The 26424-nt window shown below is 37.9% G+C and overlaps 1 protein-coding gene across 1 annotated transcript in view; it reads left to right on the plus strand.

Moving 5' to 3' along the window:
• The first annotated feature begins 4294 nt into the window (after positions 1-4294).
• arid3a (AT-rich interactive domain 3A) overlaps positions 4295-26424 on the plus strand; it is a 29359-nt gene continuing 7229 nt past the window's right edge. Inside the window, exons 1-4 of the mRNA XM_060878144.1 lie at positions 4295-4577; positions 13251-13875; positions 14235-14517; positions 25139-25211. Of these exons, the coding sequence (XP_060734127.1) occupies positions 13538-13875; positions 14235-14517; positions 25139-25211 (694 nt within the window). The 5' untranslated portion in view covers positions 4295-4577; positions 13251-13537. The remainder of the gene's footprint in view (positions 4578-13250; positions 13876-14234; positions 14518-25138; positions 25212-26424) is intronic.

Consider the following 26424-nt stretch of genomic DNA (forward strand, 5'->3'; position numbering starts at 1 on the left):
AATTCATTATTTTCTATGAGGAAAACATTTTTTTTTTTTTAACAAAGCAGCAGCTTTCATTACAAAAGTTAAAAAACCCAAAGTTTTTAATTACAGTTTTTATAAGGTTTTAATTACAGATATATTTTTAGGTTTAACCTAGTAGCAATAGGCTGTATGTCAGATGCCCATTAAATGTTTCTTATGCTCAACTTAGCCTTAATGTAAAGTGGAAATAGGTGCAAATGAGTAATATACAGACAAAGAGACAAAAGAAAAAGACAGAGAAAAGATGCTGTTTGACATCTGGCCTTCTGCTTGGTGACCTTAAATTGGAAGAACTAGTATATTATACAATACTTAAAAAACAAAGAAATATTTATTGAAAAATAATTAAAAGTTTGTAACTTCTACCACGAGAATGTGCAAATACAGATATCAAGAATTGTATGTGAAATAAATAACTTCCATCTTTTGGTCTTTAATTCAATCAAATGTTTGATCAATCACATGAATTAATAGAATTAATCACAGTGTAAAGTTATTCAGTGAAATCTACAGTGTTGCATATTTAGTATGATTTCAGTATAGATTTTTTGTCTGTAATTCTATTTCAACTCATAACTCTTTGCTGATCGTTCCTTATCAGTGGTAAATATGGAAATTGTTAGTATTTTAAGTATTTATTTGTTAGTATAAAAAGCTGCAAGTTATTAGTAATGAATAATAAATCTTGTCGAATCTTGTCTGAATTCTGAATGATGCACATTCTCCACTAGGTGGCGCCATAAAATCAAGAGACTGATGCCTGTGATAAAAAAAAGTACAATTTTTTTTTTCAAAGTACAAAATTTAAGTTGAACTTAAACACAGAAATAATCAAGCACTGATGAATAATTCTGTTAAAATGTGTTTTATTCTGTAAACAAACAAAAAAAATTATATAACTATTCTGCTTGAGTAATGTTAGTTAAACCTCTCTGGAGTTTTTATCCATGTTCTCCCCACGTGCATGTTGGTTTCTTCTGGGTTCTCAGACACGGCTCTTTAGACTGTATTTAAAGGCTTCTTATATTTTATATTAATATTTTGATGGATTTTTTCAATAAATTTGATACCACGTTGCACAGTGTCTCCAAACCTAAGCTTAATGTGTCAATAGTCTCTTGTACAAAAACAATTCTGCTTAGGTTTAGAATCACTGGATAATGTGGTATGGAAGATATTGATAATATAGAAATATAGAATTTTTTTTTCTGGCTTAGTGGTTAGCATGTTCGCCTCACACCTCCAGGGTCGGGGTTCGATTCCCGCCTCCACCTTGTGTGTGGAGTTTGCATGTTCTCCCCGTGCCTCGGGGGTTTCCTCCGGGTACTCCGGTTTCCTCCCCCGGTCCAAAGACATGCATGGTAGATTGATTGGCATCTCTGGATTATTGTCCGTAGTGTGTGATTGTGTGAGTGTGTGTGTGTGCCAGGGCCGGCCCTGGCCAATTTGCTGCCCTAGGCAAGATTTCACCTGGTGCCCCTGGAATCACAGACAATTGTGTTCCGATCATTTTGTTCATAAACTTACACAGAAACAAACTGCACAGCTCTGTCCTGTTTTTCTTTATTTTGAAAATATTTTGGAAACACACGCAAACTATATAAAAAAAAAAACTATATTACGGAGACCTTGCTTTCCTTGCCTTTCTTACAGCAATAAAATATATATAATAAATATATAAATAAAATACTTCTCAGGTAATAAAATATATATACATATATATTAATATAAAAATATATATATATATTAATAAAAATAATAATTTGGGCGCACGGGCGCCCCTAGTCTTGGGCGGCGCCCTTAGCATTTGCCTATTCTGTCTATGCGCAGGGCGGCCCTGGTGTGTGCCCTGCGATGGGTTGGCACACCCGTCCAGTGTGTATCCTGCCTTGATGCCCAATGACGCCTGAGATAGGCACAGGCTCCCCGTGGCCCGAGGTAGTTCGGATAAGCCAGGGGTCGGCAACCTTAAACACCCAAAGAGCCATTTGGACCCGTTTCCGACAGAAAAAAAAAAACACAGGGAGCCACAAAACCCTTTTGACATCTAAAATGAAGATAACACTGCATATATCGTTTTTTTACCTTTATGGAAAGTATAGAAAAAACTGTAGTGTGTTGCATTTATGAAATCAATGACCTGCTACCGAGTAAACGAAATTTTATTTCTGCAAGCAAACAAAAATATTTTGAACAGTTTGAACTAACATTAACAAAAAAGACGCTGGATTGAAGGTTACTTTCAAATAAAATGTTCAATGTCTAATTGAGTCCTCTTCGTATTCATGACATCAAAACTTTAACACTTAAGTAAAGTTGGCCTCATATTCACAGATTGGAGTTTCCCGAGTCAATAACTCCTGAGCTAAACGCTCCTTTTACACATATAACACCTCTTTCTTATAGAGGTGTTTTATAGAGGTCTTTTCATTCATAGTAATGTAGAGAGGCAGCTAAAACCCAATTTTTCCTCAAAATCAGCTTTGCTCCGCGTTGGACAAAATACACAAGTCTCTATGTGCAGACGGCTGAGAAACAGATTCCAAGGGACCGTCTGCAAAGTGCAAAAACCCGAAAAGTGAAAAAACAGTCAATAACCACTTTATTACACTGTACACTGTGAAGTTATTGATTTTTTTATTATGAAAAATCATAAAAATTATACAAAAAGACATTTCTCCCAAAAAAGTGTTGTAGTATAACTATCAGGACATCAGTGATGTGTGAGCAGGTGACAGTACAGTGTATTACAGTGAAGTGATTGACTGTTTTTTTGTATTCGCTTTTCGGGGTTTGCACTTTGCAGACGGTCCCTTGGAATCTGTCTCAGGTGTTCGCACATGGAGACTTGTGTATTTTGTCCACCGCGGAGGAAAGCTGATTTTGAGAAAAACAAAATATGACGCATATTTTGAGCGACAAACAATTAAACACGGTTCATTTTAATGTTACAAGAGCATAATCTTAGAATTTATTTTTTTTAAACTAACTAACTAAAATAAAATAAATTTAAATTAAATATTTATTTTCCAAATCTACAGGATGAAAGAGCCACTTGCGGCTCCGGAGCCGCGGGTTGACGACCCCTGGGATAAGCGGTAGAAGATGAATGAATGAACAATCAAAAGAGATGTCTTATTTGTCTCGTGCTAAAACAATTCAATTTAGGTTTGGAGTCACTGGGTCCTGTGGCATTAAACCTATTGAAAAAAATGAAATATAAGAAGTCTTCAAATGCAATCTAAAGATGTGTGTCTTATTTATCTCTCGTAGTAGTACAATTCTGCTTAGTTTTGGAGTCACTGGGTCAGGGGTCATGTGACTGGATGTATTCCCACCGCATGGACAGTGTTCCCAGTGTCAACTTTGGATTACTGACAAGGAAAGAGAAGTTACTAATAGTGAGTGAGTGAATTCTTTTCACTACTACTTTTATTTTGATGCAGTTCAAGATTGGACTTCTCTAAAAAAATGTGTTTTGATGCTTTGTAATTGTGTTACAAATATACAACTTAAATCAGAACAACATATTATGTAAATCGTGCATTTGTTTGAAATATTTGTCACTGTGAAATTGATTTTTTAATTACATTTTATACATTTTTAATTTTTTATCATTTTATTTTATAATTTTTAAATTATAAATTATATAATATTTATATATATATAAAATATTTGTCACTATCAAATTGATTTTTAGAATGACATTTTATACATTGTAATCATTTTAAATTATTTTTTATAATTTTTAAATTAAATTATATATATAAATGTATTTATATATGAATATAAATTTATATATATATATATTATATATGTATACATGTAAATCAATAAGCCACAAAATCATAGCCATATCCCCATAATTTTTCCTTTTTCTATACAATATACTGATATATAATATATTGATTATATCAGAATTACTTAACATAATTGACAGGGTTCCTTTACACGAATGCTGATAGGAAAGCTTAGTGATATGCGGCAGGAAGCATGTTAGGGATCGTCACCAATTTTGTGTTCTAATATAAAACGTTATTTACACCTAGATATATCGAATGCTACACATTATAAAAAAATCGCCCGGCCACTTTTTTGGAATGTTGTTTTTAGGTGTAAAAATTAAATCTTTGTAGGTTGCAAGTACACAAAAGAGTAATTTACGCGATACTTCTTTTTTCGTTTTCAACAAAATCGATCAACTGCAGACACGCCCTTAGAGAGCAGGGAAGCCTGGCCTCCTCTGATTCACAGGTTTGGAATTTGCATCTAAATGCTGTTTGTCGACCAATGATTTAACTCAGCGGCTATGGACACACCTCGGATTAGTCAAAGATGCCTCACTACGGCCAAATTACGTCGTATGTTCACATCAAACTGAATTAACCTTGTGTTAGCTTGCTACACGGAGGTTAGCCGTTTAACCGCATTACAAGCTAATACCGAGACTAAAACATTGAGCTAGCTTAGCACGTCACGAGCGCCTTGTTTTCACCAGGAAATCAGGAATGTTTCTTCCGGTTTCCAGAAACAAAACGGAAGCTGAATTGGTAAGGAATTTAATTTCGGTTTATAAATATTTTATACCATTTTTTTTTTCTCTCGTTTATTTTAATTAGCAGTGTTTGTGGATTCTATATTTATTCGAGCGGTTATAAGGGTCGTAATGTATGTATTTATTTCTTTATGTATTTATTTCTTTATTTATTCCCAGTTTGATAAACTGGTTTAAACTCAATCGGTTGTTATGGTTACGTCTAACAAAAACGGAGTATAAAGTGTGTGAACGCGACTGTTCAGTATGTCTGCTTGCTGGTGTACTATTTTGACACAAGTTACTACGATAGTAAGCTGGTTTTAGACAGCTGATATGTTTATACAGGTCCTGCTCTGTTGACTAGCACTAAGCGGTTGATTAAGCTTGTACTCAGGCGGTATATTAACCACAAATGGTCGTGTCAGCCCTTTATGGACGGATTTGTGGCCATTTCAGAGTTAAAACGTGACTTAAAATGGCAAAGGATTCAAAATAACACGTGAAACGTGTTTGTTAGGGACAAATCTAAAGTCTGAAAATGACACTATCTCAAGTTAGTCGGCTATCATGGGATATTTATTGCTTGTGGAAGTGATTGATTGATTTGATTGTTGGTGTGGTTTTATAGCTCTTTCTAAAACAAAAACACAACATAAAACTGAAATGAAGTTGGAGATTGAAAGGAAAAAAGCTCGACTCAGGTAGCAAACACTGTCTTATCATATGTAGCTCATCTGATATTAGATCACCAGGGTTGTTTAGGCTGTAAATATCTAATGTAGGTAAATTATTTGGTAATTTCCTCTGTTTCTATCGTGTCTGTTGAATCTATATAAGAGAGAATGGATAAAATGGTCATTTTGTGACATAAACACAGCAGAACAGAATATCAGGAAGCTTAAATGTATGTGAGCTCCACGTGGTGAGACTGAGAGCTTCTGGCAATTTCATACACAAGAGCGTATTTATTGTAGGAATATTTATAACAGTTATATACGATGTGTATTATATAGTGAAAAAATCTAAACCCTGCCTTATAATAATAATAATAATAATAATATTATTATTATTAATAATAATAATAATTATATATTTTTATTTTTAACATTTATTTATTTATTTATTTATTATTATTATTATTATTATTATTATTACAATCTTTGATGCAACTAAATAGGAATGAAAGAAAATATTTGGCCTGATCTGTACATCACCGCTTGTTTTTGCCAACTTCCTGCTAAGATTACAAAGAACATCATGTCTTATTATTTAATCTCGCTTCCAGCTATTCATTTCTCACTTCTTTGATTGTTTTATCCGTTCTTTGTCGTTTAGGTGCTTCCTGGTGAAAGATTTGGAAGAATTTCAATATTTCAATTTACATGTCAAAACTATTACTATGAATGATTCTTAAATTTGTCATGAAACATATGATGAGTCAGGTTTTGTCACTGTTTATCATGATGTCATTTAAAGTGCTTTGTAGCTAAAACAAGATTTCCTTTTCTAAAACCACTTTTTTTTTTTTTTTTTTTTTTTTTTTTTGGGATTTTCCTGTTATTCATTTCTGGGTTGCCAGGAATAGCAAATAATGAGGTGCATCACAAATCACAGTACTACTTCTACTACAACTACCAGGTCTGCTGCTGCTGCTGTTGCACTATTTGACAGCATTTTGTAGTACATATAGTGTAATATTAGTAATTATATCAAGAAGGAATGCACTTCAGGTACCCAGATGATTTACTTATTCCACCACAAAGAAATTGTGGAATCTAGTTTTGTTTACTCAACAGAAGACGGCTAGTACTATTAGGTGTTGACACAGTCTGAGGCAAAAAATAAATTCAAGATGGCCAACAACGTTCTGGCGGACGAAACATTGGTCTTTTTTAAATTAGCATTTCAATTCCTCTGGAAAAATGTTACCATTCCATCAGATTCGTACACTAGGTCGAGTGCATAGCGTGAGGGCATTGTATGTAGTATGTCATTAGGGACGCAACTCTGTAATGTTTCTCTGTAATAGATATTTTGCCATTGAAAAAAAATGGAAATAAAATTCTTAGAATTTTGAAAGCTGAGGAAATAAATTTTCAGTGACACACAAGGCTTCTGTTTCTGATTAGGAGCACATGGCCCATGATCAAGTTAAGGTCTTTTAAGAGGCAGGGTGCATAATGAAGGCTGTCTAATGAATGGCATGCCTTGTTAAAAGTGCATATATCTCACTACAAGACTTTTTCATGCAGCCATGCGTGGAATGGATTCAAATGTCAGACTTGGCCTTTTTAATAATGGCGACGTGGTTGCCACGTCAAGTCAGACTTCAGTCGTGCATTGAAAATTAGCAAGCAAACAAGTATAAAGGAATAAGAGCGAGCAAGCAAGAATTTAAACAAACAGCAATTACAGCGAAACCTGCTGTTGGCAAATATTATGCAATATTTAACAGTTAACAGGATTTGAAATGTGTTTGTAAGCTGCGTCTCATGAGCCATTTGCCATTTCTCTGAGTTCTGACGTTTCACATAAACGTTTCATCTCAGCTGCCCCTGAGCTTTTGGGTTCACTGAGGACCGTGCAATCAATCTTCTTGAAAAAATTGTGGTGACAAATTTGTTCCTTTGGGTTCTGTTTTGTCTTCACATCATGTCACTGAACTATAAGTCTGTTTTTGTGTTCGTACATAATGTCCTCATGCGATCGTTTTCTGATAAGCCTGTATGGTATATGAATTTGCTTCATAATGAAAGTGAGAGGTTGATGTATCAGATACCAAAGCCTGAGATAAACAAGTGGCATTTGAACATATATTTTTTGTAATGTACAATAATTATTGAGTTGTTACTGACTGACTGCTACTGTGGCTTTACTATAGACAGGTACACTTTAGGGTGAAACTCCTGTGAGGTGTGAGAATCATATTGCAACAGCTGAATCTATGTCTAAATCAGGCCAAGGGACTTTTGCCTAATCCAGCTTTGTTATTCAAATAAGGCTGACATCTGAGGAAGAAAACGTGCCTAAATTTCTAAGCCAAGAGCTTGTTTTTTCTTTCTTTCTTTTTTTCTGTAAGACGGGCGGAGCATGTGGTTTTACGTAGTGATAAGACCCAGTACCTAAGAACAGCAGGTCCTTGGCTTTTTGCCCCGAGTTTCTTAACATTGTTCAATCAAGGCAGACTACCTTCGAGCCAATCTGATTTTGAGGTTTTTTTTTTGTTTGTTGTGTTTTTTTTTAAGGATTGCAAATCCTCGATCGAGCTGGCTGAACAGGTTTCCACTTGGCATGCTATGAGGCATCAGCTTTCTGGTCCAGCAGCTCCAGCAGTAGAAGGCTGTGTTTAGAAACATTAGTGTTTATATATATATATATATATTTTTTTTTTTTTTTTCTTGGTTTCTGATATATTACCAGTGAACGGAATAACAGCCATTGTAAGAAGATCCACGTTTGAGACCGAAGATTTAGGTGAAGTAAGGTGTGTGTGAATGTTTTACAGCTGTGGTAGGAAGGCTAGTGGCTTGGCTACGAGTCAGATAATCCACACGTGAGGGTTTTGGCACCAATGTCTATGCTCCTGCTAACAGACAGGACAAAAGAAAGCAGTGATTTTGTTCTCTCAGAGCATGCTGGGCAAGAGAGGAGCTTTCCAGCTGATTTAGACGTATCAGAGTTAAATAAAATTTCCTTAGCAAATGCTGTTACAGAAAGCTAATGATGTGTACAGAAAAAGTCAGACAGGCTGGAAAGTTTACAGCTATGTTTCAGCAACAGTGCCGATGATAAGCATGGCGTTCTTGAAGGTAATTGATTGCTAAAATCACAGGCTTGATCAATAAACATTCTGGGATATTAGTCTCATTAGACTCATCCTGCATGGATTTGTCCTTGACTGAAAAGGATTCCTGAAGGACGCTATTATATTCACATAGAATAGAATGAATGCCACAGGCGCATCCTTTTCCCAACCTTTAGCAATAGTGACTTTTAAAATCGGTTGTTTTGAGCTTCCCAATTGACCTCCAGTGTCTCTGCTTGTGCTCTGGGTTCAAAACCATCTGTCTTTTCTCCGATCGCAGTACAGTCCCTGTTTCCTGAAGTCTGTTGAAAGAGGTTGAGTGCGTTGTGATAAAACGGCCAAACTGGAATTCGAATTGTCACTACTCTATTGTTTTCATGTTAATGTGGTTTCATTGTGACACAATTTCCCAAAAAAGCAAGTACATTTTTATTTCCTTTTTTTTTCTATATATATAAAGCTGAACCTTTCCTCAACCTTTGTGTTTTTTTTCCTCATTTCTTATGATGTGGCTGGTATTTAAGACAAGTGCAAGACATCGACAAACGTGTTCATATAATAAACGGATATCTCATTCTTTGCATTATCAAGAGCGTTTTAATTTAAGCCAATTTCCTTTTAGCCGTCGTACATGGAAATCATTTTTTTTTTTAGTACATGTTAACCACTACGGTGTGATAGCAGATAGCAGCAAACGCCCCTCCCCCAACCCCCGACAGACATCTTCAGTTTCTTGAGGCGAGTTTTCTGCCTAAAGTTTACATTTCTGTTTCCCTTTCACCGTACAACATCTTCCTCTGTGTATTTAGAGGAAACCGTCATAGTGCTGCCTTTTGCTTTTGACTTTGCTTTTCGTTCACGTTTTTTTTTTTTCTCTCATAACCTTAGAAAACAAAGCCTTTCCTTTTGCCAATTTCTGGTTAACTCCTCTACGTGTCAGTAATCATCTGAATAGCCAACTTCATGCTTTTTTTTTTTTATCTGCTGAGAATTTTCCCTTTCCACAGCAGAAGTGCTCTCAGGAACGTGAAAGGCTACTGTGTGCTTTCTGTCACAAGAGTGAAGTGAATGAAAGGGGATTTTATTTTTGTTTGATTTTCCTCTCACGCTCACGTAGCGCTTTGTAATACTGCGCTGTGGCCGTGTTTCTCATTGTGTGGCGCAAGGCTGAGCATATCCCTTTGGTTAAGCGTGCAGTCGAAAGCCTGTGACGTTGCATCCTGTTCGTAAATGGAGGCCGGGGCGACTGGTGTAAACAAAGAACAGTCAGCCTTTACAAGCCAGCCAAAACAGTAAACTTTCAGTGACTAATTTAGCCAGCATCACTTACTCTTTATTTAATATTCACACGCCAGAATTAGAAGCTTACTTACAAACTTATTTTTGTCCATTTTTTCTCAAAAAGTCCAACTCAGTTTGCTCAAAACAAGCCTGTGACATTACATGTGTCCTACATGCTAGTAATTTCCATTCTTGCTCTGTGTGTGTGGGTCTGTATATGTGTGGAATTAGACCCTTGGCACTTTGCTTATCTCTTGTCCTGTTTGCTCGGATCTTACAATCTCTCAGCGTTTGATCTTTCTCATGTTATGGGAAGACACATTAGCACTATTTCTCAATTAGACTTCTATAAAACACGGCAGGATTAATAAACTACAAGTTAAATCTTTCTGATGACTGTTTTACCAAGTAAAAAGAGCTATAGCTAGCACGTGCACTCTGCACAGGTAAACATTTAAAACCTTCATTTAAATAAGGTTATTTTTGTTGTCTGCGCTAATCGATAACTACATGTCAGAAATAACACCAATAAAAGGTAACATCATTGTTCACAGACATGAGTGGGTGCTATGAAATCAAGTGTGGGAATGAAAACTGGTCTGCAGTTGATCAATTTTGCTGAAAGCGAAAAAAGAAGTATCACGTAAATTACTTTTTTGTGTACTTGTAACCTACAAAGATTTAATTTTTACACCTAAAAACAACATTCCAAACCAGTGGCCAGTGACTTTTTTTAATTATGTGTAGCATTCGATATATCTATGTGGAAATAACGTTTTATATTAGAGCACAAAATTGCTGACGATCCCTAATATGCTTCCTGCCGCATATCACTAAGCTTTCCTATCAGGATTCATGTAATTGTTTTGAGACATTAAGGCACAAGTTCGAACAAATGTTCTCATTATTAAGACATGACAAATGGTATATTTTGACAAACAATCTTATAAAAATTTAAGCGACTTTCAGGCCTCGGGCGGTAAGTTAATGATTAGCCCTGATTTTGCAGTTTATTGAAAATTTTGGATTAATTTTGACAAGAAGTAAAGACGCATCCCAAGGATGTGACCATACTCTATGACCTTACACGATCTACTCTACCATCTAGTGTATGGATTTTAGAACGGTAGTATTATTTCAAGTGGAGCACAGGGTTTTATTTTACATTCACAGAATTTGGCAGACACCCTTATCCAGAGTGACACATGTTTAATCTCATTTTTATAGAACTGTGCAATTAAGGGTTAAGGGATTTGCTCTAGGGGAAAACAGTGGCAGCTTGTACCCCTTTTCAACCAAAAAGAACCGGGTGCTGTTTCAGAGCTAGCACTGGTGCTGGTTCAAAATTGGTTCCACTGGCGAACCTTCTAAGAACTGTTTTGCCCTTCCACCATCTAGAGAGCCATCACAGAGCCGAGTCTGACGTCACTGTATACGTGTCACGTTTCCCAGCAACGTTAGCGCAGCAGCGGCAAACGCAACATAACAATGGCGGATGTTGCTTTACTGTTAATGCTCATGGCTATTTGAACCTACATTAACACCCAAACGCGGCGAATACAAAGTTAGCCTTAGCATGTAGCTACTTACTATCATGTGTGCTGATAATGTATCATATTTGCGGTAAAGTAAAAGTGTATTAAACATTTGGTATACTTAAGGTACATTATCTAACGCACTAACAGTAGCCCCGCCCACAGCCCCTGATGCTAGCAGTTCTTAAGTCTAGACCAGCAACATTTTGGTGCTACTTAAGAACCACTTTTCCTGGTTCAGAGCCGGTGCTTTGGCTGTCGAAAAAGAAAGAACTGGTTCTAAATGAGGCTCTGGCTCCGAACCAGCACGGTGGAAAAGGGGCATTGGTGGTACTGGGGTTCAAACCCATAACCTTCCAGTCTGTAATCCAGAGTCTTAACCATTGAGCTACCACATCCCCCATGTTTTTACTAATCGGATCGATTGCAAATGGCATAAAACACACAGACTCCTGGGTTCTAAATATAGCAGACTCGTGTTAACGGTACGATGGGATGGGTGATGTTTGTCTAAAACTATATTGCGATATTTCGTGATATTTCTTGCTTTAACAGTATAACAGACAAGAAGAAAATGGTGAAATTCAAGACTTTTGGTGAAAGTTAAATCAGCATACTGTCATAAAACAGTAAACACATTAACCCTTCACACATAGTTGGTGTGATGTATTTACCATCCATTTTCTAAAATATTAGCCTGAATCCCTCTTTGTCAGCAGTTTGGTTTGGCAACAAGTCTTTGGCTAAGCAAAATGTCATGATCTTCGTCATTTCCATCCAGCATTAAAAAAAAAAAATCACAGGTAATGCATCCGGCAGCCGATCTGACAAAACCCCTCTGAATTGTGTTGCTTTACAGGACCGGTTGACAGTTTCTCCTCACACCACTTCTGAATTTCCTAATATTCTGGTCAGTGTTTTTGTTTGAGGTGGTGGAACCAGTTGGACGTGTTTTTCTCTTTTTTCTTTTTTTCTTTTTTTCTATTTCACCCATTGTCTATTGGTTTTTGATGCAGTTTTCAAATCACAGACATCTGATTTTGGGATCTGTATCCAAACCACTTCCGTATTACTGAGGGAGATTATTTTTTGGGGGGAATTAACTCTTCTTCCTTGCCTAGGGTTGGAACTTTGCCTTTCACCATGCTGGTTTTTTTTTTATGAGCCGCCCATATTGTTTCACGTAAACACAGCTGTACCGACATTCACTCGGGACGACGATTTGTCAGCGTGATAAACGTTTGTCACAGTATATCACGGACGATCTGATATGGCACAACCCTAATTAAGAGTATTGTAACGAATGCTAGCTTGTTGAATGTTGAACATGCATTTGGTAGATTTTATATCACCTCAGTGAACTATAAAATAAATCTACTCTGACAGAAAGTGAGATGTAGGTGACAGGGACGAGGCTCTTGAGGACAAAGAAGACCCACACGAGTCGTTCCAGATTTCCTTCTCCATTGGCTCTTATTTTGTTTTATTAAGAAGGAAAAGGTCTGCTATTTTGGGGTGCTTTTTATTTGCTGGCTTCTTTTAATGCCTATAATACTAGCTTTATTGAAGATCATGGCAGCATAATAGCGTCTAGAGATAATGAAATCACTGTATCACACAAGCCTAGTGATTAGTTGAAATTACACCAAGCAACAGCTAATGAGGGGGAAAGAGGATACTCAGAAGACAAGATGGGAGCAATAATAGGTGTTATTACAGTCAACATTACATTCACGTCATAGAACCGTGGATTTGGAAAAGGTCATGCAGTTCGATCCTTCCCGTTGATCCAACACACAGCTATAAATGAAACAGTTCAGAGTTCAGTTATTATGGTAATCTTAATGACACATACATACATACATACCAGTGTATGTCTGATCTCTGTAACGATGACCTATCATTTATCTATTTGGTAACTAGCATCAATGCTGATTGATGATTTGTCAGTAAAATGTCGTTTTTTTTGTGTGGAACAACTGAAAAAGAAGAATGCTGTTGGACCAAGGAGAATTTCTATAATTAATTTCTACTAACTATCTCTGTTTCTCTCGTTCTTCTCTAGGCTCTGGAGCTCACCAATCGGCGTCAGATGGAGCTTCTCCTCTCTAAAGCCTGCTTCCGTCTGTAGTGTTGAAGAGGAACGTGTCTTCGACACAATCTTTAATCAACTTTTCTTAGGTTTAAGTAGAAGACTTTTCTAGGAGTTCTACCGCGAGGCTGCTTTCCGTTCATAGAATTCAGTCCGTTGTTCAGCGAAGGCAGCATCCGTTGGAATCGAGGGTTTGAAAACCTGACTCGTGAGGAAGGGGCAAAGGAAGCACTATTTCTAAGCATCCTGTTTGCCTGGAGATGAAGCTGCAGGCAGTTATGGAGAACTTGCATAGGCAACAGCAAGCCAGGCTGCTCTTGGAGATGGAGCAGCAGCAGACGGCTTCGTTTCAGAGCTCCTCCCCAACAAGCAACGAGCTGAAGCTAAGCGCCAACTCGGACACGGAGCATGCTCAGATAGCGGCTCTGGCAGCCATGAGGGCTGCGGCGGCCGGACTGCAGAGACGACCGATGCCTGACAGTCCCAGGTCCGACCACAGCACTGCTGGAGAGGAGGATGAAGTTGAAGGAGATGAGGATGAGGAAGAGGCAGATGAGCATTACAAAGACATGATGGGATCTGATGAAGAGGAGCAAATGTACGTACAGTCGTAATTACCAAGGCTAATTTGTTTGTTATTGGTTTAGTGTAATAAAGATGTATTGTAACTGTAACTAGGGAACTGCTTGTCATTGTTTATATGTTACACAGCAATGTTGTTGTTAATAGATGCCGTCAGTAAGTTTATTAAGTTCATTAAGTCATTTGTTTAGCCTACGAGAGTTATATCCACAATTGTAAAAACAACCGCTGAAGGATTGTTGAAGTATGAAAAAAAAGCTTCAAGTTGTTAACCTATGGTCATTTAGCGTAGTTGTTATAAAGATTATAGAACTTAGCTCAGGTTGTATGCTTCAGCTCCCACATATCATTAGTCCACATTTGAATCAATTCTAGAAAGCAGAAGTGGGATGAGGATGACTTTGAGGGGGAGATGGAAGAAGACTTTGATGACGACATGGCCGAGGAAGGACTGCAGATGAGCCGTGAAGCAATCACCCCAGGCCGAGGCATCCTACTGCTGCCTCATCGTCAGCTCCATCCGAACTCTCAGCTGCTGAAGGCACGATCAGGGCATGAACCTGAACCGAGGGCCTCAGTTTTCCCAGCTCTGCCCTCTCAAGGCCAGCAACACGGCCAGGACCACACCGACTGGACCTATGAAGAGCAGTTCAGACAGGTATGTTTGCGTGTGTGTGTGTGTAATGTACAAAACATTGTTTAATCATTCTTACACTTGTACAACGTCCAGTAGCGACACAGCCGACCTTTACGTGTTTTGTGCAGAAACTTTAGGGTTTAACTTTAAAACCAGCTACTATCATTTATCACTTCAAGAGAACCCAAAAGGTTATTCTCTCTCCAGTGAATCAGTAGATGAGTCAATTAGACTTAGAGACCTCTGGGGTTTTGAGCTCTCCTATATTAGCTTACACACACATCGGCTGTTCCCTTGCGTCGACTCATAGGGCACTCGTTTTCCGTCCATGGAGAATATTTATTAGAGTATTATCGCAGAAGAAATAGTTTTTATATATACCTTTGACTTAACTACCATTAGAATAGTACATATTTAACATCACTTAAATAAACGTGTCAGAGAAATAGTACAGAACTTGTCCCTGACCTGTCCGTCATGAAGCTGGCGAGATTGTAGACGTTAAACCACAGACTGGTGAAAAGATTATATTGAAAACGCATCGGGTCGATTTATTTATTTTTTCCTCATTTCTACACCACCTGAAAATCGTGCATGTGTGTGTTTGATCGTTTCCTTATAATATTTGACTAGTGTGTGTTTCAGGTCTTTGTACATATAATTAGATCACATTTAATAAGATGAAACAAATACAGCTGAACGAGGGAGCTGACTCTTATCATGTTTTTCACGATTAGGATTTTATCTGATCAGTGATTTTCTGAATTCTTCATTAGTCACATTTGTACCAAGTTTGTTGACCTAAAAAAAACGCAGGGATGTTTCTTAATCGTAACTAACATTAGATGTATTTAACAATCTCTCTGCAAGAGATACATCGGTCTGGAAGCACGTCAGCTATGAGGACATTACACATTTTATAAAAGGTTTATGCTGAAAATATCCTGTGCTCATTTACTTTAGAACCGGTTTATCGCACGTTATTAGAGAACGACTATCAAATCCTCCATCGAGGTTTTTTTTTTTTTAAATTGCTGCTGTTAGCAATCTGTTTCCTTATTGCACAGCTGGAAAACTTATAACTCCCTCTTTTCTTTTTCTTGCATCTGAAGTGCGTTTTTTTAAAAAAAAAAAAAAAATATATATACAAATAAAAGCAGGTCCTGGATAACTAAATCATTATTCTATTATTTAATGGTAAATTGTAAGCAAAAAAAAGGTTTATAATCTTTAGTGGATTTTTTTTTAAGTAAACCACTAAACTGTAGTGTCGCATGCTGGATTCCTGTGTTTTATAGATATGCATTGAAGACAACCTAAAGTCACACAATATCTCCTGCTACTTTAAACACCATCTGCATAGAAAACCAACTACTGCAATTATGATGTCTATAAATTGCAATGTTTCATTCTTGTTTTTTTACGCAGCTGCTGAAAAACCTTGTGGTTCACTGCTTTGTTAGAGGAACTGAAAGGGATTTGCGTTGTTCATAAGCAAGCCTCAAACCTCACAGCAGTTAGCGTTTTCTTCATTATCTATTTACTAGAGATAATCAAAACATATCGGGTCGGATGCTACTGCACTTTCGGCTTTGGAGATAGAGCTCCGTATCATACGGCCACCAGAACGCACGGATCTCGGTGACTGTTAATAAAGAGCTGCAAGTCTGTTGAGATAATATTTCCTAATGGCAAAAGGCTGCTTATGTAAGCATGTCCAACGAAGGTTGCAGTGTGTTTTGGTGTTTTCTTCATTTTATTTTATTTTATTTTTTTATTTTATTTATAAATGTTCCAGTATTTTAAAGGTGCATACTGAGCTGTTGTGGAAAGCTGTGTGTGTGTGTTGGAAAGGAAAGGGTTAATGTGCTGCAGTTTATTTTGGGCAGGTGGGTGGAAGCGGTTAGGAATGCGCCTGAGGGAAAGTGATAATCTGTCACTCTGGACACAGACTCTGTCACTACTCGCCAGCGTGTTTCAGTTGGAACCCCGCCCAAATGTTCTCTGGCTATACCTGACAAAATTCAATTTCACAAATGGAAATAGATATCAAGCAAGCCATTAAACAGCAGAATCGCTCTTGGAAGGATTCGTCCTATCAGTTTGTCCAGCGAGAGTCAGTAATTGCGATATGGTTCTATTAAATCAAGCTTTGGCTTCTGATAGCGCTGTCAGGCCCGGTCATGTAGCTACACGAATACAAAGAAACTGATTTATTAATCGCTATCAAAATATAACAGCCTGCAGTCAACAAGGCATAAACTAAAGCTTGTCTTCGAAGCTTTTCGTGAGCCAAGATTGTGGTTTTGGTTAAGCAAATCCTTGCTTTACAGAGTGGTGTGCTTTTTTTTTTTTCTTTCCCTCATATCAAATATTATGAAACCACTTACTACATAGCTTCTCGAAAGACAACATCAAACCTCACGCAAGTCCAAACCTATTTATGGACTGAAAAGAAAATCAAACACCTTTTAAAAAAAAATAAATAAAAATAATAATAATAATAAAATATCTACCATATATAAAACAGGGCATACAAATACAAATGAAATGTATTGTGCTGTTAGGGGAAAAAAAGACGGTGTGGATTATTTTCCTATGAAAGCACATCATGAAGTGTGTTGTTTCACTTAAACCACAGTGACTTCCAAACTGAGTTATTTAACATTTGTTAATAAACGTTATGCGTTTAGCGTTTACGTCATGGTAGATATTAGCAAGTCTGTGGTAAGACAATAGGACAAAAAGTAAAAAAAAATAAAAATACAAACACACCGTGTCAGGTTACAGAGAAACAATAAAACACACACTTCCTTATTCAGAAGACTCTTACAGTCTGAAGCTGGAGCCTCCTTTTATATATGTCATTTACTATCTACTAATCATCTACTTCTGCATACCATTAACATTGCTGTGTCTGAAAAGTGTGTGTGTGTGTGAGTGCGCCTGTGTGTCTGTGCGCGTCTGTGTGTGTTGATTAGGTTCAGAAACGGTGGTCAGCTCTCCTGTGCTTCAAGATTTTTCTACTGCTGATACAAATAATTGTCTTGTCTTAAAGTGACTGTAAAGATATGTCCTGTTTCCTCTTTGCGCTGCCATGTGTGATTTTACATGTTTTACATTTAACTACCACTTTAAACCAGTTTGCAGATGGTCTTCATCGCTTTTGAAGCCAAAACACAGTCTGTGGTTGAGTGATCATTTCAGACTGGTTAGTTATGAGCTCTTACGGCGGCTTGTTCATTGTGTTGCGTATGACAGACACACACACTCACACACACACACACACAAATAATATCTGCTTCAACCAAAACGTTTTTAAGGTATTCAAAGGATTGTTATTGCAAGCCATTTTTTTTACAGCATTTTTGTTCACATTCTCATATTGCACAATCTTTCTGACGCAAGAGAGGAGGCAGAAATGGCCTTTGAGGTCTCATCTGTATTGTAAATATCCCCAGTAGGACAAATGGAGCCCAGATGGACAGTAAAGCAGACATGTCTTTAAAAATTCATCACATCCCTCCACGGTGAGCTCCCATTTAAAGGCTTTCGTATTAAACATTGATGCTTGAGGTGGGTAGGAGAAGGCAGAGCTGAATTGAAACCATTGCACTGAATTAGAGATTACTGTGTGTGTGTGTGTGTTCTGGTTCATTTTCATGCTGTAAAATTGAAAGTGGTGTCTGATCTGGCATTAATTTGTATAATATTTGACTAGTGTGTGGTTCATGTCTTTGTGATGGACACAAAACATCAATTTTTCACCTTTTTTTTTTTTTGCCATTGCATCATCACGTAGCTGCTCTGGCACAAACCGATTTCTTCTTCTGGCTCTTACTGCTTTCTTATCAAGCGCTTTTCTTAGAACGAGCAGGAACACTCGTACAAAACACTCGCCGCATCCAGCTGAACCAGGGAGACGACTCACTACAAAGGCGGCTATTGAAGAAATCAGACATCGATCAGATAAATTGCTAATTATGGAAAACATCATTATCAAGATCTTAACTGAAAGGAGTCTTAATCTTAAGCCTCAAATATGAACAACCAAATGTGCTTCATGAATACGTTTGCTAAATATATTTCCAGTATGTTCCACATCTGTGTTTTACTGACCTGTGTAGTTATTTTTTAATAAGATTTTTACTTTATTTGTGTCGGTAAACGTCATGATCTGTTCAAGGAAGCTGCTTTTGGCTGCGTTTAAATCTGTTAGGATCAATAGGACTCGTTATGGCACAAAACGACCTGGAGGGGAAAAAGTCCATTCGATTTCTCACGTAGTTGAACCGGTGCCAAAGCGTACATGCTGCCATGAGGAGAGGAGTTGTTCATTGGCAGCAAATCCATGGGAAGTATTCTGCACGCTGCAGCCAGGCTGACGTCAGAGCCACATAACCTGTGGTTTGAAAAAGTGCCAGGCGTTCAGCATGGAGCACAAGAAGGAGGGGAGATCCACTGGAACGTAAACAAAGAAAGCACAGAAGCTTAGCAGAGCAGTTTTCCAGGTCTGCTGTCCTTTTTTTTTACCTCAGGATTGTTCCTTGTTTTCAAGCTACTTCCTCTTTTTGCTGTCACTTTTTGTGCGTTACCTCCTCTTCTGTAATGGGTATGAAAATGGACGCAGTATCATCTAGATTAGCTTTGACTAGATTAGCCTTTTGTGCATTAGGTATGTAAGTTATTAGTCCTCGAAATTGCCGTACAAAGTGCAGCTCAACCCTAAATCTGACACACCTACAGCAAGTAATCAGTCTGTTGTATAAGGGCTGGAGTTGAATTCAGTAGATGTTCTGTTAGGACTTGGACCATTTCCACTATACATTTCCTAGCCATTGCATGTGATTGGTATGAACGTGCTAGGAGCAGAGGTAGCGACGTAAGGTGTTTTCAACAGAACCAGATTTTGAGTGCGGGTTTGCTTTCGCTAGGCCGGGAAACTAAACTGAGGTTGCTGTCGTATGGGTAATGAGCAGGCCAGAGAGATTGATGGGATTTGAACCACTAGCGTAAGGAACTGGACAGAAAAGGTAGAAATAGAAGGAATTAGATGCATTTTAATGATTGTTTTGAAAACGTGAGCAGTGTTGCAATAATCTGATTCCACACCGTAACCAGCAATGACACTGACAGCTGCCTGAGTACGTGCCGTTTTGTGCCTCCAACAGAAAAACCTGTCCCAACCAGAAAGGCTTATATGCCAAGGGTTTTCAACTGCTTAGTTGCACTGTACATGTGTAAGGTTTCTCAAAGACTCCAGCTCTGGAGCTGAGAACCTTGGATCTGAGGTACACATGAATTTAACCCCAGAAACTCTCTCACACACACACACACACACACACACACACATAGACAGAGTTGCATGATGAACTGCGGGTCCACCTGAGGTTAAATGTTTGTCCATCCTCATATTGATTAAGCTGTACAGGCTTTGGGAACAGGGTTGGAGTCATTAGATGCAAATACAAGGTTTTGTGACATTTGGAGGTGGTTGAAAGGCCAAGCCACAAGAGCCCTAATATGCAATTGATTATTAATATGTGAGTTCTGTTTCACTGCTCACCGTATCACATTAAAAATGTTTTTTTGTTGTTTTTTAGACATATCTTGGCTTTCTTTCCCAAAAAGGGAACCGAAAATTCAGATGTGTTGCTCGTGTTGCCTGCTTACACGTGCAAGGCCTTTTAATGATGTATGTTTATTTTACAGTGGAAAAAAAACAGAACTATTTTTTTGTTTTTATCTTCGGCACAAAACTTAAAGAAACTCGGACATGTACCTTTCGCATGCTGTATGAATGAGATCATTTTACACAGGAAATGGAGCTAATTTGCAAATTCATTTGTATTTTGTTTGAACCTTTTGTCTCCTATCTGCTTATTTGGAATTCCTTGGAGGTTGATAAAAATGAAAGATGGCCCCAGGCTCGGTGTTTTTATTTTTTTATTTTTTTGTGCTAACTCATTCCTCACTCCGGCCTGCAGGTGTACTATACCTCTCTCGGGAAAAGACACAAAACCGCTACTGCTTAAAATTTCACTTCCTGCCCCGCAAAGAGCTAAAACAGTCTTATTTAATGTCTGATTTGCAAGATTGCTAAATTCAAAAGTCATTTGAATTATTAAATGGTGCAGATCTTTGAGTTTCAGGTTTCACTCTGATACAGTGATACACGAAGTAACATTTGCACCATGCAGGTGTTTGTTACAGCCCTGACTGTGCTGCTGGTTCAGGTGGAGAGAATAAGGCCATGGATACGGAAGCCAGCGCTATTGTTTTCACACAATGCCTCTCCCTTTTATCAGAGACGCTCACAGGGCCTGCCTACCATTCAGCAACGGAGTTCTCGTCTTCTTTTATTATGATTCTGGGGCATGTTGAACAAATTTGCTCTGTAAGACTGAAACTGGCTCACCAGTTGATTTCTTGCCCTTCCCCCATACTGCGTATGGCAGGTGTGAAATGCCGTTACAGGGTTTCAACACCGGTGTCTTCTCTGTGAGCATGGTGATGGATTCGTGTTCAATGAATGGCTTTGCTGAATAACACAAAGTGTATATAATACAATAAAATGCTATATTTAGATCATACTGTTGCTATAATAATATAAATAATCATTTGTTAAAAATGCTCACGCATGTGCATATAATATATACACAACCACACAAAATCACATGTATACACGTGCACACACACACACGTGTGTGTGTGTGTGTGTGTGATTATTTATATTATATACACACATACACACACACACACACACACGTGTATATATGTAGGTATATGTGTATGTATGTATATGTGTGTGTATATAAATGTGTGTGTGTGTGTTTTATATTTGCATTTTTTTGTTACTCTTTTTGGGTTGGCACTCCGTCCAGGGTGTATCCTGCCTTGATGCCCAATGACGCCTGAGATAGGCACACGCTCCCCGTGACCCGAGGTAGTTTGGATAAGCGGTAGAAAATGAATGAATGAATGAAAGTTACTTTTTTGCAGAATTGCTTTAGTAGTAATTCACAGTTTTTGATAACTAAATTTTGACTATGTTGCCTGGCAGGAGCCAATCAGGGTTGAGTGTAGGAGATAAAATTGTAGTATACTATAATTATGTTTACCAATCCAAAAAAAACCAAACATTGAAGCTAATGACATAGGAGTGTGGAAAATATTTTTATTAAACATTTAACTAGCACAGACTTTATTCTCTCCCATAACTTCAAATGTGATCAAATGCATTGCATAGAAATAAATTACATAGGGAACAAAAAATTAGCATTATTATATTAGACACCACAGAAATAGTGAAACCTTTAGTCCATGTTCTTTAAATGTAAATGTATTTTGGCTGATGATGATTTTATAAAATCACTTATCACAGACTGTATAAAATGTAGTTACTTTAGTTATACCCTCTTACTTTAGTTATAGCCCCTTACTTTAGTTATAGCCCCTTACTTTAGTTATAGCCCCTGAAATGCAGCTGTAGTGACATGAGTGCTGTCTTACATTAGCATTAATGTAGCTAATAGCTATCAGCACAATAAACATTTTAATGTTTATTTTTTTAAACTTAGCTAGCTGATATTTGGATCATCTTTCCGAAGGCAAATGACTGTGTTGGAAATAAAACATTGATATTAAGATGTAGGGTGTGGTCTAGGTTTAATTTTACTTCTGTCACAAACACACACACTACAGAATTATCTTGCTAGCAGCTGACATGTATTTAAAGCTTTGTATAAAAAGTGTTCGCTTTACGCTGAATGCCAATTTGACATGTTTGTTTATTTGTTTATTTATTTTTTTAATAAAAATTTTAAAGTCATTGCACTATTAGACACCATGCTAACATCTGGTTTGCTGTGTAATTTTTTCCATCACACCGCTGATCCAGTTGGTGACAGCACGTGCATGAAGACGGTTTCTCCTTTGTGATCAGAGGGATGTGTTTCCACCGTACAGTTAGGATGTTGGCAGGCCAAATATCCTGCCAAATATCCTGTCATAAAGTCTGAGGTCTGTAAAGGGAAGCCTGCAGAACAATGGAGTTGATCGGTTTTAATTTTGGAGCTCTCCATTAACAAGGCTGCTGTCATGGTGCAGATAACTCTTCACGAATAGTCACTGTGTTTCTCTAGTATTTCTGTGCAAAGCTTTAGAGTTTTCTGTTTTATATCATGCTCCCAAGGCATATATTCAATATTGTGCATTGACTGATTGATTGCACTGAACAGCACAGAAGAGGATCAGCTAAAAGAACCCAAGGAAAATTTAACGTACGTGCTTGATTTTTATTTTATTTTTTTTCCATTTTATTTAATTATTTTTAATCCACAGACTCTAATGAGCGCTGGAGCTGTTCTTGAAAAGGAAGCGGGAGGGCTTTATAAATTCTTTTGACGATGATAATTGCCAGAGCTGATAAGGATAAAGATCAGCTGATGTGCTTTGGCATGATTGTGGGTGAGGGGACGATGACTGCTTGTAAATGAGAAGGAGGCACTGATGGAATTCCATTAGAAAACGAGAGAGAGAGACACTGACTGACTGACGAAAGGAAGCTCTTTTTTGAGAAGCACCATGCCATAAATTTCTCAAAGTGCATGCATCCTGTAATTAAGCCCATGCTGCATTAACAGCCACCCCCACCCCCCAATCCCCCGATCAGTCATCCGACCCCTCCCCTCCTCCATCCCCCACTCTCCAGCAGCCCTCTGGGACTACTTCACCCCAGCGAAGTCTTACTCTCCTTGTTTTGTTCCCAAGAGATGTAATAATTAACCTTTCCTATTGCTCCCTGGATAAAAAAATCGAGGTCTCGTGTGACCACGAGCACAATCTAATGGGCAGTAGCGTGAGCCAGTGGTATCTGCCTTCCTCTTCCTTTCTGGCAGCATTGATATGCCATTATCACAGTGAAGACTCCACATGCTTCTGTCAGCGTCTAGTGAAAAATTTAAACGTACTCTGTATTATTACGCAGTACCACCAGATAGCAGGATATTTGACTTTTATTGTGTTGTTTAATCAAGGGTTCATTGCTAGCATGGCTTTTCAAATCAGGTATTTTATTGATCATTACTAGTTTCTACATGACTAATACTTTCCTGTCTGTCATATGAAAGCAGCAGATTTTCAGTGGTGTGTGTGGTTTCCTTATGATCTCCCAGTGCAGTACCAATGGTACCACCTGGTTTTATATTTACAAGATCGGTATCATCAAGAACTAATGGATCTTGGGTGTGGTGTTACCAGAAATGTTCCTCACAAACATTTAATATGTCACATTTAACATTTAACAAAAAATGTATGTTGCATGTCAGTGAAATACCAGCTTTACAGGTTGTCCTGCACTGATAAGAGCCTTACAATGAAAATAACGTCTTGCCTTTAATATTGAAAAAAAATTAAAAGCCTTTTTTTTTTATTAACTTAATCATAGTTTATTACTCAGCCATCTTGGAAACCAACCCCAAGGCACTTATTTTCCAGTCATACGAGACCAGGTTCTTATCTGTTCCACTCAGGAGACAAATATGTCTGAAACGAATTGACAAAAATGCCATCATAAAATCAGCCTTTTTTTCTGCGATTATCCTAAACATCAACACAATTAGCTCTTTTTGCTAGCGTGGTGGAAACTGTGGAATACAGCCTACGTGTTATGCGTTGTGTGCTGGTCTGTATCTAGTCACACCTACAATGACTTAATCCGAGCGTGACTTCATTGTTGAATTTAACCGTTGTGATGTGGCGCACCATAATGACAGTGCAGTTTCTTTTACTCCGGGAAACTGAACCCCGAGTTTTGTTGGCTCAGGTCTGGGCCTGCCCATGTTTTTGAATGTTTAGCTTAACAATGCTCCATTAGGTGCCTACACGTATACAGAAGGCGTCAACTACTTAAAATATAAATAACATTTCACAACCACAGCCTACATATGGACAGAAGAAAATTACACCCAGCTCAGATTTTCAACCAGTGCTGACACAATCAGAGGAACTAGCAATTAGACCTGGCATGCTTGTGTAATTTTGGCTTGTAGTTAATAATGATTAATGACTTCATTGTCTTGTAGAATAGTCATAATAGAAGTGCAAATACGCAGCCAGTACATAAACTTTTGGTTTGCTTATAAGACATTATTAATAGACATAATTAGATATTAGACAATTCCAAAGAAGACAAACTTAATACATTTATTTTTATATTTATAAAATAATAATTCTGTGATTTTTTTTTTTATTTTTATTTATTTATTTTTTATGGTCAAATTTTTGTTTTTGGCTTTCAATCAATACAATTTATCAAGTTTATAGTGGCTGCCTTAACTCCTCTCTCTCTCTCTCTCTCTCTCTCTCTCTCTCTCTCTCTCTCTCTCTCTCTCTCTCTCACTCACTCTCTCTCTCACACTCTGTCTCTCTCTTCCTCTTTCTCTCACACACTCTCTCTCACTCGTTCTCACTCTGTCTCTCTCTTCCTCTTTCTCTCTCTTCCTCTTTCTCTCACACACACACTCTCTCTCTCTCACACACTTATTCTTACTCTCTCTCACTCATTCTCACTCACTCTCTTCCTCGTTCTCTCACTCACTCTCTCTCTTTCACTCACTCACTCACTGTTCTCTCTCTCCAGCTATATGAACTGGACAGCGATCCCAAGAGGAAAGAGTTCCTGGATGATTTGTTCAGCTTCATGCAGAAGAGAGGTACATAATCATTATAATGATTCCCAAAACAAAGTTTGATTTATAAATGAGGCATAGCAGCAGTCCATGGTCCACGAACACTTTCAGTTCAGTCCAAATGTTTTACATTTTAGGAGTTACATTTACATGAATACCCCTAGGTTTCTCTTCCTCTAATGAATGAGCTCCCATCTCAAGTTTCAGCTCGATGAAGCAACATTTCTTCAATTACTGCTTTATAGCTGTTAAAGTTTTTACTGCTTACATTATGATGGACTTGATCTATGGCCTCTGAACTTATAGAAAACTACAATATATGTGTGAAAATCAGCACATGCTTAGCTTGGTAACATTATCATCTGAGCTTTCTATTAAATAGGTTCCAACATATAGAAGTGTGTACAGATTGTTTTCCCTATATATAAGCAGCACTGAAGTTCCCTGTTCTTGTGTGACAATTATATAAAAGAAGAAGCTTCGTTGCCTATAATGCGTACCACACAAACGTGGAACGTACACTGATCAGCCATAACCACAGATAGGTGAAGTGAATAACATTGTCCACTTGCTGACTAAATATATCCCACCCCTTGACAGTTGCCACTGTAACAAGATCAGTCAGTTTTTAGAGTTGAGTTTGAAATGGGAGAAATGGGCATGGGTAAGGAGCTGAGTGACTTGGGTTAAATTTCAATAGCTAGACAGTTCGGCCAGTCCAGTTCTGGGAAGACATGGCACCAGGATACAAGCCTGCAGAGGCACTTTGATGCTCTAAGCAACGTTCGTCTGGGGAAACCTGGGGGTCCTGGCATTCATGTGGATGTTGCTTTGAACCATACTATTTACGTACACATTTCTGATGAACAAGTGTAGATAATGCTCTCTATCACACTGTAACAATTGTTCAGGGTGGTTTGAAGAACTTGACAAGAGATCAAGGTGTTGAGTTGGCCTCCAAATTTTCCAAATCTTTATCTGATCGAACATCTGTGGGATGTGCTGGATATACAAGTCTGATCCATGGAGGCCACACTTTACAACTTACAGGACTTAAAGGATCTGCTGCTGATGTCTTGGTGTCAGATATTTTTAAAGGTCTTGTGTGGTCCATGCCTTGATGAAGCAGACCCCAAACCTAACCTGCACGATATTAGACAGTTGATTTTAACGTTATGGCTGATATGTGTATAAACAGTTATTTAACGTAATACTGCCATCTAGGGACAAGCAGACA

Source organism: Tachysurus vachellii, chromosome 1 (genome assembly GCF_030014155.1).
Source record: "Tachysurus vachellii isolate PV-2020 chromosome 1, HZAU_Pvac_v1, whole genome shotgun sequence".
Lineage (NCBI taxonomy): Eukaryota > Metazoa > Chordata > Actinopteri > Siluriformes > Bagridae > Tachysurus > Tachysurus vachellii.